The sequence below is a fragment of the Mustela nigripes genome, chromosome 3 (assembly GCF_022355385.1).
Source record: "Mustela nigripes isolate SB6536 chromosome 3, MUSNIG.SB6536, whole genome shotgun sequence".
Taxonomy (NCBI): domain Eukaryota; kingdom Metazoa; phylum Chordata; class Mammalia; order Carnivora; family Mustelidae; genus Mustela; species Mustela nigripes.
In genome coordinates, this window is record NC_081559.1 from 44,046,352 (window position 1) to 44,062,380 (window position 16,029).

Sequence of the window (16,029 nt, forward strand, 5' to 3'; positions counted from 1 at the left end):
TTAACAACAAAAATATACTTGCTTTATTTAGCAATTTTCTAAAAAGCAAAAACAGTCATAAAAAGACACAAGCAGTAAACAAACATATTGCACTGGGTGAAGAAATTTTGGTCTGTGTGTGAACAAACCACGTGAACGGCAAGGCTGACCAAGTCATTACACAGACTCTGAGAGCTTATTTACACGTCTTTTCAGGAATAGATTAAAAAGAAGGCTCAGTTTAAAATCGAGAACAAGGTTTTATAACCCCTGTGTAAGCACACATACTAAGGGAAACACGTCTTGATACGTGGCACCATGTAAACAATTTCACAAAATGCTCCTATCGTCAACTGCCCAGCACGCGTTAAGCTATGCACTTAACAATCAATGAGCATAGATCATATAATAAAATAACGCTGATGGTAAACATTCATAGCCGTGGACAATGTTTTGACAATTGTGTGTTTAGGTAACATACACGTAACCTTGACTAGCATCTAATCCCTTAATGATTGGACCTCAGCGGCAGGGGGTAGGTTTGAAGGCATCTATTCTCCAACAAATACACAGGCTACCATCTCATTTTGGGCATCTGAAGGTGCTGTTACTTTATAAATAATTTTTAAAACCCACCAATATTCTTACATTGGAGTTTAAGAAAAATCGGATTAATATCCAAATGTAAGACTGAAAACCAAGCAGATTATAAGGACACTGCACTGATTCTTGCAGCCACTTCTCCATCAGAGGATGGGATAAAGCCTGCTTTCTTTTCTGTTTTTACAAACTCAACCCAATCTTAAGTCAGCTCTTTCTCTTGCGGTAACCTTCACTCCAGGGACCAATATAGCTTTCCCCCAAACAATCCTTGGAATCCACAATGCAACATGAGGTTTTGTAAGGAAATGGGCAGACCGGCCTCACTCCTCCACCGGTGTCCCAGTGACCAGACAGTGCTGGTGACATGAGGACTGTCACTGCTGGGATCAGAAGCTTCCCCGAGTGAGGTCAGGCTCATGGAAAGAACAAGGGCTGGCATATCAGCCCAGGGTGCGGGGAGAGGCAAGCTCACGGCACTCAGGAAAGCACAGATGGGGTCACCAACTCACAGTGTCAGAGCTCGTGTCTGGGGGGCTCCAGCTGAAGGACAGACACCAACAGGTTCCAAATGTGGCTACTGGAGACCGGTCTGCAAAGGGAAGTCGCCATAGAGACAGTCAACACCATATTTTATCTACATATGGGTCATGGTCTGAAAGGGACCCAAGGATGATGTAGAAATACACAGAAGGTTCTGGGTATGTGCCCGTCTGATAGAGCTGGTCAGACAAACCACGGGGCTTCTTCTTTCCAGAGTGAGCATCTCTCCTTGGCTTGGGCAAAACACAAGCTACATCAGATTGAAAGGTTTGCCAACATTTAGTAGCCAAAGCAGAAGCTGCTGGTTTGCTGAAGTACACTTCACAGCAACACACGCGAAACACTTAGACAGAAAGTTAGGAGAGGCTGGGATCTCCATTTGGTACATTCCAAAAACATCTAGTTTGTCTAGATGATGTCTAGGTGATCTAGATACAGAGCAGACCCCAGTGCACAGAATCTGATCTGATCCAAACACACCTGGGGGCAGCTCTGGAAGGACCGGGAGCATCCCAGCTGTTTGCTGCAGGCTGGAAGATGTCTCTGGACAACCCCCCCGGCCAGCCAGAAGCCTCCGCAGGGCACAGACCTCTGAGAGCCCTAGGGCAACCTCCCTGCCGCATGCTGAGGGCATTCCAGCTTTCTCAAGTTAAGGAATAACGAAATCTGTCCCAAACTTTGTATTTATGTTTTAAATACCAAAGTGTATTTCCTCCCCGACCCTTCCCACTCTCCACAGTTTTTAAATCATTCCTTCAGAAAACTATGTTTTTTTCTAAAACAAAAAAAGCGACATAAGTTTATCTGTCCATTTCATTACAGACAGATATGAACATCTTTCATCGCTTCTGAGCACCATCTAATGTAGATCACGAGCTGTCGGGGCGCAGGGAGGAGAGCTAGGTCCGCTCTTCACTTCTGTGACTCAAGGGGGCTCCATTTTCCTCCTCTTTGGCATCTGTGGCTTCACTGAGACCCAGAGTAGGGATATCTTCCTCGTAGGGTGGGCAGATGTTGTCTTGTCCCTTGTTCCCACAGTAAATACATTCCTTAAAGGGAAAGATGTAAAGTCAGTAACAAAAATGACCTCTTCATTACCAAACAGTGGTTTGACCTGAGGGAGGTGCAGGTGACCTGGGGTTAGCTGTGGTGAGTGGGGAGGGCAGGAAGCCGCTGAGGACCCCGCCTGCTCTTGAGGGAGGTCAGAGCTGCTCCCCAGAGGCCCCACTCCCCAGTTCCCCGAGGCCAGGGGAGCATCCAGGCCCTTATCTGAGAGGCAGCTCTCCATGGTGACAGGACAGTGGAACCGTAGGCTGGAGGTTCTGTCCCAGCTCCTCCCCTTCCTGCCTGTGGGACCACAGTCAAAGTCCAGTTTAACTGCCTTCTCCAACCTCAGTTTTCTTGTGCAGAAAGTGGGCACAACAAAGTACTGTCTCATTCCCTGACTATCTGTTGATCACCTGTAATGCTCCAGGCAGGTCCCAAGGACTGGGATTCTCCAGCAAACAAAGATGAAAATCTCTGCCCTGGAGAAGAGGGGAGGGGAGATCCTGGGAGGAGAGAGGGACAATAGCCCAAGTGACAGGTGTCCCCAGCATATTCAAGATGAAAGCCTAGAGGAACATGGCACATGGACGAGACCTACAATCTTATTCTGGGCCTTCAGAACCAGAGAAGGCCCGAGATTGGGGCAGGGGGTCTGTGACACCCTCCCCTCACAGGGTAGAGTCTCGCTCCCTGGGAAGTGGGGCTTCTAGCCTTTAGGTGACGACAGATGCCCCCGCTGACATCTTGCCCTCACCTTCACGAGAAACTCTGAGCCCTAACTGCCCAGGCAAGCTGCTCCTTAATTCCCAGACCAAAGAAACACTGGGACAGTGTAAGTGTTCACGGCTTTAGGCCACTAAGGCTTGGGGTTTTTGCTAGGAGGTGATAGACAGCCAATCCTGCGGTATGTGACGAAAACCCCTGAAGGAAGCCGGGAGGAGCCATGTGACTGAGAGAAGGGCCTCCCAGCAGAGGGAAGGGCAGGTGCAAAGGCCAGGTGGCAGGAGGGACAGGTGAGAGGCCCATGTGGTTGCAGAGAGTGAGGGAAGAGAAATGGCAGATGGCAGATGGGGGCGACATATCAGATTTTTATGGCTTTGCAGCACTTTAACTGGCTGGGGCACAGCTGCCAGGGACACAACCGTAGGGACAAGGGGGAAGGACGCGCAGTGAGGAGGCCACTGTGAAGATCCAGCTGAAAGAGCACTGTGGCTTGAAGCAGTGGACAGTGCTGGAGGGGATGGGGGTGTCAGGGTTCTGTCCTGAAGCCGGAGGACTGAGAGGGCAGTGCCTTCGGAGGCTGAAGGACACGGAGACCCTGAAGTGAATGGCTTCCAGGGTGTGGGGCTCAGGGTGGGCAGGGCATGGGGATGGGCACAGACATGACTCCGCAAGTCCTGTGGAGGAGGAGGGTGTGGCTGCAGGTCCCTGAGGCCTGGAAGGAGTGGTGTTCCCACCGTTATCTAATGGTCTATGCAGACAGTGAGGGCTCATGGTAGGAGAGCTTCTTCCTAGTTTGTTTTTTTAATTGCAAATAAATGAAAGAAAGAAACAACATTCAAATTTCAGTATGCCACTGAGAGGGAATATTCAGATCTTTTCGGGAACAAGGTTGCAAAATTCCTTAAAGTAGACTCAGTAGCATCCTGGGATCATTTGTCTTTGTGAACAGACTCTTTTTCTAGCTTTGGAAGTTTGAGGGGTACTGAGAGTGCTAAGGGCTGTGGGGAGTGTGCACAGGCGTCCTGAGCTCACCATGAGGTCCAGGGCGGCAGGCAGGCGGCTGCCCCTCAGCCATGGATGCACGTCCAGCAGCTCCTGCCTCTGGCCCTCAGTGAAGTGGGGCTGGGACTTCTGCATGGCTCTCAGCTTCTCCCGGTCTTCCTTCAACACTGTTTCCAAATTCCTTCACAAAACAGTTAGAAACAGGTAAGCTGTACAGCACCTGAAGGGGGTTCTGTGGTTTAAAAAACAAAACAAAACAAAACCCTCTTTTTCTAGCAACTCTTTCAGGATTAATTTTAGATGATTTTGTTTAATACTAATTTCCTTTTTCTGTAAAATAAACTACCCTACTTAAGGCACCTTAACCTCCATAGACTATCATCTGTAGTTTTTCTATTAAAATAACCCAAGTTACGATCTAGGTTTTATTTGAAATTAGCGGGACTGGGCACCCACAGACACTTGGTTCTGTACAGGCTGGTTAGCTGGACACTCTGACCAACAAGGCAGCAGGTGGGGTAACCAACCGTCCTAGCTCCCCAGCAGACACTGGGCTGGCTGGAAGCTGCCCCAGACAAGGAAACCCAGACCCCCCTCCCACCTGCCCCCAGAAGCCTGAAAGTCCTGAGCCTCTGCGGTAATCCCTCCTTCCTTCCCTGGCTCCTCCCACCATGGGGCTCCGAGGCACAGGGACCATAGCGGTCCCTAGACCAGACTGACGTGGGGCAGAAGCACAGACCTGCTAACCCCAGAGCAGCTGGTGGCCCAGGCTGCTCACCTCCCTGAGCTCCTGTATCTCCAGGATGGACACAGCCCATCTCGCCCACAGGGGAACAGGCAACTGAGCCAAAGGGAGACGTTGGCACAAACACCTTGTGAGCCCAGCAATATGACGGGGGTTGGAAGGGAGCCTGTCCTCCTCCCAGCCTACAGCAGGTCACCCGCAGTTCTCCGCGGGACCACGGAGCCATCCAGAGTGACCCTCCTTCTCCGTTCATATAATCAGAGGCGAGGCTCTCAGTGGGAAGTCTCCCTGACTGGGTGGCCTTGTTGCTTAGTGAGCCCATGTCCCTAGGAGAAGTCGGGGGTTACCGGGAAGGCATCTGGTAGGTCATCATGACGCTATCATCTGTGTCGGCCATCAGCAACCAGACCGGGTCCTGCAGGACATACTTGATGAACTGCTCACTTTCTTCCATATCTGCCTTTGCTTTCGCTTTGTGGTTCTTCTCCGAAGAGTCAATGCTTCCAAAATACTTGCTGGTGTGACCTGTGTCACTACTGCCTTTAAAAACACAATACGTGGCAAGTGAAAACCTTTCATGTGAAGTTAAACCTCATAAAATGGCAGTTTTAGGGAGCCAAAGGGTTTGACGTGGTAACGAGTGCCTAGATAGGTAGGTTTTGCCTCCTCTTTTCAGTTCTCAAATTATCTGGATAATACCAGCCAGCACCATGGGGACGATTCTCTCCCGGGTCAGCCCTGAGAAGTCCAGATGGGGCTGCGTCTTAGAAATTGTGCTCCTTCGGGGTGCCTGGGGGCTCTGTCAGTTAAGTGTCCAATTCCTAATTTCAGCTCAGGTCATGACCTCAGGGTCATGGGATGGAGATGTGGAGAACCACATCAGGTTCTGCATGCTGGCATGGAGCCTGCTTCAGATTCTCTCTCTCCCTCTTTCCCTGTAAGCAACGCCCTCCCCTCCCCTGCCCCCCCGGCCAAAAGAAATCATGCTCCTGCTCCTTGACTAGGTCAGGCCACAGAGAAGCTGGTTTTGTCAGTGGAGGACAGCTGGCCTGGCACACTCTGCCATCAGCCTCTGTGGGGAGCAAAACCAGAGAACAGGTGAAGACGGGTGCTCAGTCAGTGGGGAGAGGATGCGGCTGTTCCAGATCACACCTGAGTGATCCTCCCTGGTAAAGCACACCCCCATGCCCTAGCTTCACGCGAGGGGAGCTAACTCAGCAAGGGGAGCACGACCAGCCCTCCTGGCAGGCCCAGAGACTCTGAGGGATGGTCCAAGATGGTCCAAAAGGGCTGGCGGCGTGGAGGCCTGTGATAACAGCAATGTCCACAGCAAATGGGCAGCGGGGATGCACATCAGCAGGGCAAGGCAGGAGGACAGAGCTGGCAGCCACGGCTGCAGGCTCTGGGGAGGCACTTGGGAGCACCAGCTGGATGCCCGTGAGGACCTGGTCTGCACTGGATACCAGGCCCTGAGCACACACAGGCCTGTGGCCTGGGGTGCAGGAAAAGCTGCGGACGCCCAAGAACATTAGGTGGCCATCATCTAAACAAACCTGAAATCCAGCAACTGAAACACACCCAACACCCACAGGATTTGGGTGCTCCCAGCGCCAACAACATACCTGCTCCACTTCTGGATGTAGTGCAGCCCAGTGAGCCTGAGCCCAGGGAGTCGGATGTAGCAGAGGCTCCGCTTCCAGATAGGGCTGACCCTGTGGCTGAGCACAGGTCCTCGTGCAGCAAGAGGTCCAGCAGGCCACTGGATGTGGAGAGGGCATCACTGTTCCGGGCATCTGCAGGTTCCTCATGCTTTGGGAACAGGGAGAAGACAGCACAGTCAGGGCTCAGTGCACAGAATGGGGCTCGGCACACAGAATGGGGCTCTGCACATTGTCAGGGCTCTGTATACACAGAGGGGCTCAGCATACCATCAGGGCTCTGCATAAAGAGAGAGGCTCTGTGCACAGTTGGGGTGTGATTGCACAGAACAGGGCTCTGCACACAGCCAGGGCTCTGCATACAGAGAGAGGCTCTTTGCACAGTCAGGGTACAGAACACAGAATTGGGCTCTGTGCATAGTCAGGGCTCTGCATACAGAGAGAAGCTCAGCACACAGTCAGGGTGCAGTGCACAGAGAGGGTTCAGTGCACAGTAAGGGCTCTGTGTATAGAGAGGGAGTTGGTGCACAGTCAGGGCTCTGCACACAGTCAAAGGCTTGGTGCACAGAAAGAACCTCTGCTCACTGTCAGAGCTCTATGTATAGAGTGGGTGTTGGTGCACAGTCAGGGCTCTACGCAGAGTCAGGCGCTCTGTGCACAGTCAGGGCTCTGCATATAGAGAGAGGATCTGCACATAGTCAGGGCTCTGCCCAGAGAGAGAGGCTTTGCACACTGTCAGGGCTCTGCATACAGAGAGAGGTTCTGTGCACAGTCAGGGCTCAGCACACAGAACAGGGCTCGGGGGAGCTGCACAGCGCTGTCTGCACAGGGCTGCTCAGAGACAGAGCAAAGTGCCATCCTCCTTAGGTCGCTGGTCCTCCTTCACCGCTAATGAATAAGACGAAACGAACATGCCCCCCCGCCCCGGTTATTAAGTCTACAGCAACACCCTTGCTAGTGGTCTATGAGTGTCATCTAATAACCTTAATTTTGGGAAGGTCACACCAAAGACAGCGCGTCTTGGGTCCCTGAGAGAAAGGCCTTCTGCTCGTTCCCATACCCTGGCAGACAGGGAAGAGGGGAAGCGCGTCAGCAGCACCCCAGTGACTGCTGACCTGTGGGATGGGGGAGGGGAATCTGGCTTCCCAGTGGGCATGGCCTTGACCTGACAGCATCCTGACCCTCTGACCCTCAGAACCAGCACGATAGGCCCAGGACCCCAGACACAGGAGTCGGGGGGCCCCCTGGCACATGGAGGTGTTTACTTGAGACTTCGAGACTTGCTCCCCGGGAGGGGAGCAAGGGCAGGGGCGCCAGTGGCCGCATTGCCCTGCTAGCGTGACTATATCCCTCAGTGTGGTTACCGCCCCCCTCAGCATGGTCACTCAGAGCAGTCACTACACAGCTCAGCATGGCCACTACACCCCTCAGTGCGGTCACTCAGTGCGGTCACCATACCCCTTAGTGTGGTCACTCAGCAGTCACTACACCACTCAACAAAGTGACTCAGCCCGGTCACTCAGAGTGGTCACTACACCCCTCAGCATTGTCACTCAGTGCGGTCACCATACCCCTTAGTGTGGTCACTCAGCGCAGTCACTACACCCCTCAGCACAGTGACTCAGCCCGGTCACTCAGCGTGGTCACTGCACCCCTCAGTGTGGTCACCACATACCAGTGGTTCACTGGAAGCAGCTCACGACTTCATTAACTGAACAAGAACAGCACACCAGCATCCCGTAGGACTTGGGAGGAGGGGCGCATGTGGCCTGGTTTCAGAGCTCAGGCCTCTGACTCCCTGCCCCCCAGAGTGCCTCTGCGGCCAACACCCCTTCCCCCCACTGCCCTCCAAGGGGTCTGAGTTCTGGCATTCAACCTGCCTGTGCTTTATCCACAGAGTTTTACTGAAAATATTGGGGCCCAGAGCGAGTCATGAAGTCACGTGTGTGTACCTGGACCCGTGTCCCCCATCAGACAATCCAGTGGCTTCCTTCATCTGGACCCCCAGACAATAAGAAGCTGCCAGGGGTCTACTCTGACAGGGTCGCTGAGCCGGAAAACATTCCCGTCCAGCCCATGTATTTAGGTCACAACTGGAACCGTGTGGCAGGAGGGGAGACAGGTACGCACGTGCTCGCCCTGTCCCTGCGCCCTGTCCCTGCGCCCCGCTGCCTGCTTTAGGTAAGGAAGACAGGAAATGCTTACGATTGGCGAGGCCTTCGGCTGCCGCTCCCAGGATGTGGAAGGTCTGCAGTCAGGCCCTGCACCCACTGTCCCCGCTGTCCCTGCGGGCCCTGCCGTTCCTGAGGCCGCGGCGCTGCCCTCAGGGACCTCCTCCAGCTGCAGCAGGTTGAGCTGCAGAGGCGAGCTGCCTCGGGACTGGAAGAGCGGAGGGGAGGCTCTGCCCGGGGGCCCAGAGGCAGATGGTGGGGACACGGGGGTGGCTGCGCGAGAAGCTGCCAGCCCACGCTCCGCCAGAGGACACGTGCATGGTGCTTTGTGGGGTGAGGTCTGGCTGGGGAGCTCAGGCTGCGAGGCAGGGATCATCTCAGACAAAAAGTTAGGCTGGCCTGGGAAGAAGGCCTGGGGCAGGCTGGGGGTCACTGAAGGGAAGGAATAGTTGGGTAACACCAATGCCATGACTGGGGTCAAGGGGACAGCGAACGGCGGGTGCTGGATGGCAAACTCATGCTGGGTGTCCATGGGCACGGCGGGCACTGCGAAGCTGGCCTGGGGAGCCAGGGGTGCCGACGCCACCATCCCTGGTGTGGGCATGATTCCTGGGGCTGGAAACACAGGCAGGGGGTAAGCAGGCACTGAGGCAGGGAAGGGCGTTGTGGGGCAGCTGGACTGGGACGTGTCCCAAGGTGACCAGGCTGTGGCATTCAGGCCCATCAGCGGGGGCCGGTGGGTCGCAGGGCCCCCAGACCCAGTGCTCTCAGAAGAGTCTCGAGGCTTGGCCCGTTTGGACTTCAGTTTTCTGTTCTTCCCAGTTTTTTTCCAAGATGAATCTATTCCAGAAGCATTTCTTAGTCCTGGTGCAGCTAAAGTAATGGGAAAACACCAGGGTTAAGATGCAAACATTTATGTGTTTGCCAGTTTTCAGACTCCTAGGCCCTGGAAACATGAGGACACATCCTAGTTCAGCAGTCCCGTGTTTCCAAATGTCAGCCTGTGGCCACTCAGGCCACCGTCAGGTGCTGCCCGGCCTCAGTGAAGTGAGAACAATCAGGGCAAAGTCTTCCTAAAACCAGAGTCACCCAATTTTAAGGACGGCCATTAATTGCAAGATCACATGCCCTGTTTTTCATCTGGTGTTAAAATACCCTTTCCCTGACAAAATAATAGTGATGAAAAGTTGTATTTAAAAGAATTCATTTGGGCGCCTGGGTGGCTCAGTGAGTTAAGCCGCTGCCTTCGGCTCAGGTCATGATCTCAGGGTCCTGGGATCGAGTCCCGCATCGGGCTCTCTGCTCAGTGGGGAGCCTGCTTCCCTCTCTCTCTCTGCCTGCCTTTCCGTCTATTTGTGATTTCTCTCTGTCAAATAAATAAATAAATAAATAAAATCTTTAAATAAATAAATAAAGATTTCATTTGCTCAAAAAAGTAAAAAGCCTGGTACATGTCAGCTGTTCCCCAGTACTGGTTTGTGAAATGTGAAGGTGAACACCCCGATCATCTAACCTATTTTTCAATTTTATGAGCTTCATCACTACTGTTCCTTAAAATGAGCTACTTCCTGCTTTGCCTGTCAGAGGGAGCCTGGACTCCAGCCCAAAGGGAAGTCAGAGGATGGAAGGGAGCACATGCTCTTGGAACTACCTTCCTTCTCTCTGATGGGCAATGCTTTTTTCTTCAGAAGGCTGGAAGTCTCCAAGGGTAGCAGAAGGGACTCTGGACTTGTCCCCACACTCCACCCTCGGGCCTGGGCTAGCAGGGGACGTATGTTGGGTGAGCTGGGGGGTCATGCCATGCCTGGGATGGTCCCAGGAACCTTAGTTTCTCCTCTCCTGTCACACAGGATAACTCTGGGCTTCTGCAGCAGGTATGTGGGGACACCTTCTGTCAGCAATGCCAACAGGTGCTCCCTTAACCTTTACTCCATGCTGAAGACAAATGGACCAATCCAAGGCAAAGTGCTAAGTGGGTAAAGGCTTTGTGACTCAGACTCTCACCTGTTGTTTTTTCTATAGGAAATCTGTCCCCTGGTGGGACTACTGGCTGAAGCACTGGGCTCCTGGGATTGCACATCAGGGTCTAGAAAGGATTGCTGTGGACGGCTGCACAGTCTGTGCACTGCAAAAACTGCTGGGCCAAGGGAGGCAAGAGGGAGCTGGAACTCCGTACTAAATCAGGCCCACAGAGTGGGTCTGCCCAAGGTGGGGGGGATGACACTTTCTCCTAATTTCCAAAGAAATTAGGCCTAACAGTCACCCTAAGTCTGGGGAAGAAGGAGAAAAGGAAAAGACTAGAAAAGACATAATCCTTGGCAGCATCAGTCTCTTTTACTTTTCATATTTTCACTTTGTGGTGTGTCTGCCTAGAGATCCAGGGGAAGCTGGGTTCTCATGGTGCATATGTCTCCTGGGCTCACTAGCTCTGATCCCTGTGTCTGGCCTGGGGAGCCCTGGGAAAAGGTGGTGTCTCTGATCAGTCCAGCCCTGTCTATCTTCACCCCATGCCCTTCGATCCCCTGCTGGCTCTCAGTCTGAAAGGCAGCTTTCTGTACTCCCAGGGTCTATCCTCCAGCCTTAAGGCCCCCCAGTTAGGAAGGCATCTGGGGAGAAGGGGATCACTCCCTCCTATGGTGTCCTCAGGAGTCTGACGCCATGTGCCCCGTCAGTCCTATGGGGCGGGTAGAGTCCCCTGCCCCTCACAGTCTCCCAGTGAGAGACATCTGAGGTGGCAGCTCTGACTTCCATGCAGGCCAGCCTGGGACTATTGCTGCTCTTGCTAGCACTGTTGCCAGGACACCTGTTTCTACTGAAACAGACTGCATCACTGGGAAGTTCCAGCCCATATCTAACTGGGGCCATTCCACACATCGACAGGAGCCCTGGACTCTACCAAGAAGAACATCTTTAAAATGTGGTTTTGCCACTTACCTCTCTCACTCAGCTGCCCCTTGGACTTTTCCTGTAAGTAATAATGGCAGCGAGACTGGAAGATAGTGAGTTTTCGCATCTCCTTGAACTTAAGCAGGAAGCTCTGTTCCTCCTTCTGGGTGTGGGCAGCCAGCACTTCCTTGGTAAGGCCCAGCGTCCTGAGGGGCTCCTTCTCCGTGCCCAGGATGCACGGCCGTCCGTCCAGAGACTCAGGCCCACTCATAGCATCTTCCACCAGCTCTGTAACAGAAGACGGGCACTGGGGCTTAAAACAACAGAAAAAAGCACCTGGCATCTCTGAAGAAGGTAGCCCCTTGCATACACGTGCGATTCCTCGTGCTGCCAGAGCTTGGCGCTGAAACCTGTGATACGTTCAGGCAGCTCTCTGAGAAAAGTTCACCATCAAAGGCACAAGACAAGGACAGAAAGCTTCACTGCCTGGGCAGCTCCAGGATTGGTCTTCGAAGCAAACTGAAATGTGGGGTACCTGGGGTCTCAGCCCCACGTTGAAGATGCTGCTCCTGGTCTGTCCTTGGCTCTGAGAGCACAACATCCTGAGCCGGCGCGGGGCCCCTGTCCTTCTTCAGGACCTGCTGGCTCCCTCCCATGCACTCTCCCCTCAATGTCCCTGTCTTCCCACCACAGAACAAATCTGGGTTTCCATCCCCTCGTGGGTGTTGTGAGGAACAGGGTAACTCAGGGATGGTATCTGGCAGGTAGGACCTGTCCTGGCTCCTGTCCTCCAACAGGGGAGGGGGCAGGGATCCTCAACCCCACAGAAGTGGGAGGCCCAGGACCCTCACTCATTCCCCGGGAGGCCGGGGCTCAGCACCACCATGGCCTCTGCCCGGTAGGCGCCGGAGTAGACAACTGCCGCCAGGTGGACCTGGAGTGCAGTGGGGGCTAGGACAGGGGCCTTGGGACCAGGAGGGACTGGGACTGGGACAGGGGTGGCTGGGACCAGGACAGGGGTAGCTCTACCCCGCCCTGCTTCTGCACCTGAATTTCTAATTTTCATCGTTAAAATCAGACCTCTCTCGACATAGTTGGTGAACCAACAAGCGTACCAAGCTCGGGCTGCGGCTTCTTGTCACCCACGTGCACGATGGTGCTGCTGTAGCTGCACTGGCTGGTGAGGGACACTACACTCTCCGCCTTGCTGGGCAGCGTCAGTGATGGCAGGTGTGCGCTGACCCCCGCGTGGCTGTTCACCTTGGAGGATGACGCTGTCTCTTTATATGAGGAAATGGACACAGACACAGAAATGCAACAAAAGCAAACTGCTCAGACAAGACACCCCACTGTCTACGCGGTGCACCAATACCCTGGGGACCCATAGAGCCTGCATATACCCGGGCACATAACGGCCTGTCCCTAGCTCTTTATTCACAGAGTAAAGCAGGAGAAGAGGGAAGTCTGAACTGGACACAGCCTGAGTGCTCTAATAGGAGGTAGATGGTTGGGCAGCTGCAGGTACTTTCGGTCTGGGCCTCCAACCAGGACCCGGGGCCCTTCCACAGGCCCGCAGATGGCCAGGAGCCCACCATCCACAGGGTGCTGGCCAGGGGCTGGCTCTGCGTCTCCGAGGACTAGGGCAGGGACTGTCCATCACAGTGGGACTGCCCAACGAGTGCTCCATCAACAGGGGGCTACCCAGTGTCTGGTCCTGGTAAGGCCCAGCAGTAACACTCAGAACGCTCGAGAGGCCTGTGGGGTGAAATCCGACTCAGGTGTGCTAACATTCGGAGGACTGTGCTCTTCCGAGAGACCACAGAAACAAGACCCGTCCAAGAACAGCAGGGTGAGGTGCCCCCAGGTCTCCAGCAGCCCCAGCAAGATCCAAGTCTCAAAGTCCCAAATCACCTTTACCTCCAGCTCGTAAGAAGATCCTAAGTTTTGAGCTACTCTGGTCATGGAAAGACCAGCCTACACCCACATACTGTGTCCTTGAAGCTGCTCAGACTTCCTGTGGGAGGGGGCGGGGCTCCGGGCCTTCAGTGACACCCTGACCCCCCCACACCATGGAAGACCCCAGTCAGCGCATGCGGCACAGCTCAAAGCAACAAGACACCTGCGGAAGGCAGCCCAGGGCTGGCCACTGCCTGTCGCTTATCGCTGGCCTTCTGCGTCGCCACATTCACCGGGAACTCACACTTCCTCTTGAGGGTGGCCGCCTCACTGCAGCTCTCCAGGTATCTGCATGGAGGGTTGGAAAGGGCCTCATGGGACACGGGAGCCCCAGGGGCAGATGGAGGAGCCAGGAAGGTGGGGGAGGGGGGAGGTGAACGCACCTGATGACACCGTCCAGGCAGCTGATCTGCTGGTAGGAACCAGCGGGCGGGTTCCTGCAGCCCAGCTCCTCGGGAGAGCCGCCCACGGGCAGGCTAGTGCCAGAGCTGTCCTGTTCCACGGGGACAGCTTTTATCTGAGCAGAGGAACTACTCGGAGTCTCTGAAAGGACAAAACGGTTCTCTAGTGTAAAACTTGTGTCCCCCAAAGAGGATTCTCTAGTCAGCATTTCCATGCAACCTAAAAGTCAGGCTGTGATTCTCAGACACAGAAACCCAGGGCCAGCCTGTTCTTCAGGCAGCCTGGTGGGGGCAAGCGTCCCTGTGACACCCCCAGAGGGAAGCTGGAGGGCGCTGTCACCAGGTGGGGGCCGCCTTCCCCCAGGGCTGTCCCCAGGCTCAAGGACTCCGCAGTGGAAAAGGCCAGGTCTTCCTTGAACTCCTGAAATGTGCAGGGCCAGTAAGATGGCAGATACTTTAGGGTTGATGGATAGTTCCTGTTTCGGAGAGGAGAGACACCCTAGAAACGTGAGCTGGTGTCGCTAACAATTTTGTGTCCCCAGGGCAGACTGCTGTGGATGCTTCTCTTCCTGCCCTCTCCGTAAACACCCCTGTGCTGTTCCCTGAGGGGTCCCCAGGGGCAGAGCCGTGTCCTGCTCCCCGTGGCATCCCCCCAAACCCACACAGGCTGTAGCATGGCCACTAAGGGCAGTGTGCACCCCCACTTGTCCCGGGTGCCAAAATTCCTGGTGAAGAAGAGATATGCGGCAGCCACCAGAGGCTTCCCAGAGGAGGTGAGCCCTGAGTGCAGGGGTTGAGCAGGAGCCCCGCAGGGAGAGAGGCTACAGGGAGCCCAGGCACAAGGGTGCCAAGTCGCAACATGGTGAGGTGGCCTCAGGGAGTGTGGGGTGGTGGACAGCCCCCTGTGCCTCTGGCTCCCCAGGGGGAAGGGGGCCCATGAACAAAGCTGGTGCTGTCCCCCTGGGACACTCCATTTACGCAGACAATTGCTTGTGGGTTGGCTGGGCAGTCCCCCCAACTCAGGTGAGTGTGTACATGTGTTCACGTGAGTGTAAGCACCCACACTCTGGCCACTACGCCAAGAGACAGCAGGGGCCACGGGGGTGGAAATACAGGCCTCGGCCCACCTCAGCAGGTGTCAAGGGTGTCCAGTGACAAGGGTCAGCAAGCCTGATGGAGCAAGGGCCCAGGCTGCCGGGCGCCATCACAGAGCCAGCTGCCCAGCAGGGGAGGGGAGACAGCTCACTGAGGAGGTCAGTTCCCTGCCATCCAGGGTGAAACTCAAAGCCACACTAACGTTTGGTCAAGGAGATGGAGAGAAAGTTCTTACCTGTTGCAGATTTTTCCTTTTGTTCTCCAGATTCCCCAGGATGACTTTTGTTTTTGATGTTGCCATTATTTTTACAAATTTCCTGGAGGAGAAACAAAAGGACATGTTTTTCCCTCTAGGACACCCTATTGTGGTTCAGCCTGTCCTCTTGGTGAGGACAGAGGAGAGCCGCAGAAATTGGAGCGAGGCAGCGCCGGAGAAAACACGTTTGGCCATCTCAAGAATGCAGAACGACGTGGCATTTCTGTGATGTCCTCACTCTTGCCTGATTGCCTGCTTTAAGTCATTTTCACCCAAACTGTGCCCACAGCTTTTGGCTGTCCCCACCCCTCTCTTGCAGAGTAGAGCAGGGAACAGGGTTCTGAGAGTGGGCGGCCAGGTCTCCCCAGGACAGGGATAGACAGGGGCAGAAGGGACTTACGGTCCTCTTGCGGCGGGAGTCCTCGTGACCGTTGCTGTCACTGGAGGAGGTCTGGCTCATGAGATGTTCATGGGACCCGTTGCTGCCCAGGCTCCCATAGCCGCTGGAGCCGCTGTGGGGGACGGGCTGGGGACACAGCAGACAGGAAGGTGTTGGACGCGGTTCAGGGGGTGTGTGCGGCTGACACTGTGGGGTTAGTGCTCCCCACACACCTATCTCACAGAGAGGCCGTCACCTGCCTGGGGTGCTGTGTGAGGGCAGGTGGGGCTGGGCTGGCTGGCAGGGTCAGGCTGCGGGGTGCTCCTGAGAGAGGATTCATTTAACCCTCTCCCGTGGCTCACACGGCATGGGCCAGTCCAGGATCTATCCAGGGGTTTTAGAGACAAGGCGCACTGCAGTTTTGCCACAGTCTCAGGAGATAGAGAAGCAGAGCTGCCCAGTTGGAGGACTGGTGCTCACACTGTCTTCTTGAGAACTACTTCCCCAGGAAGAAGGAAAAGGTATCCTCATGCCTCCCAGATCCTGGTACAGTGACCCCCTCCCACCCAGTGCGCCTGTTGGGGGCCG

The 16,029-nt window shown here is 54.7% G+C and overlaps 1 protein-coding gene across 3 annotated transcripts in view; it reads right to left on the reverse strand.

Moving 5' to 3' along the window:
• Window positions 1–16,029, reverse strand: part of PER2 (period circadian regulator 2) — a 39,937-nt gene continuing 23,908 nt past the window's right edge. For 2 of the 3 annotated variants that reach the window (XM_059393829.1, XM_059393830.1), the window contains exons 13-23: window positions 15,463–15,588; window positions 15,042–15,123; window positions 13,694–13,853; window positions 13,474–13,598; window positions 12,470–12,634; window positions 11,403–11,642; window positions 8,503–9,341; window positions 6,262–6,448; window positions 4,987–5,179; window positions 3,925–4,075; window positions 1–2,171 (exon numbers count right to left, since the gene is read on the reverse strand). In XM_059393829.1, coding sequence (XP_059249812.1) covers window positions 2,022–2,171; window positions 3,925–4,075; window positions 4,987–5,179; window positions 6,262–6,448; window positions 8,503–9,341; window positions 11,403–11,642; window positions 12,470–12,634; window positions 13,474–13,598; window positions 13,694–13,853; window positions 15,042–15,123; window positions 15,463–15,588 — 2,418 coding nt within the window. In that variant the 3' untranslated portion in view covers window positions 1–2,021. The remainder of the gene's footprint in view (window positions 2,172–3,924; window positions 4,076–4,986; window positions 5,180–6,261; window positions 6,449–8,502; window positions 9,342–11,402; window positions 11,643–12,469; window positions 12,635–13,473; window positions 13,599–13,693; window positions 13,854–15,041; window positions 15,124–15,462; window positions 15,589–16,029) is intronic. The other variant, XR_009403083.1, reaches the window with a different exon arrangement.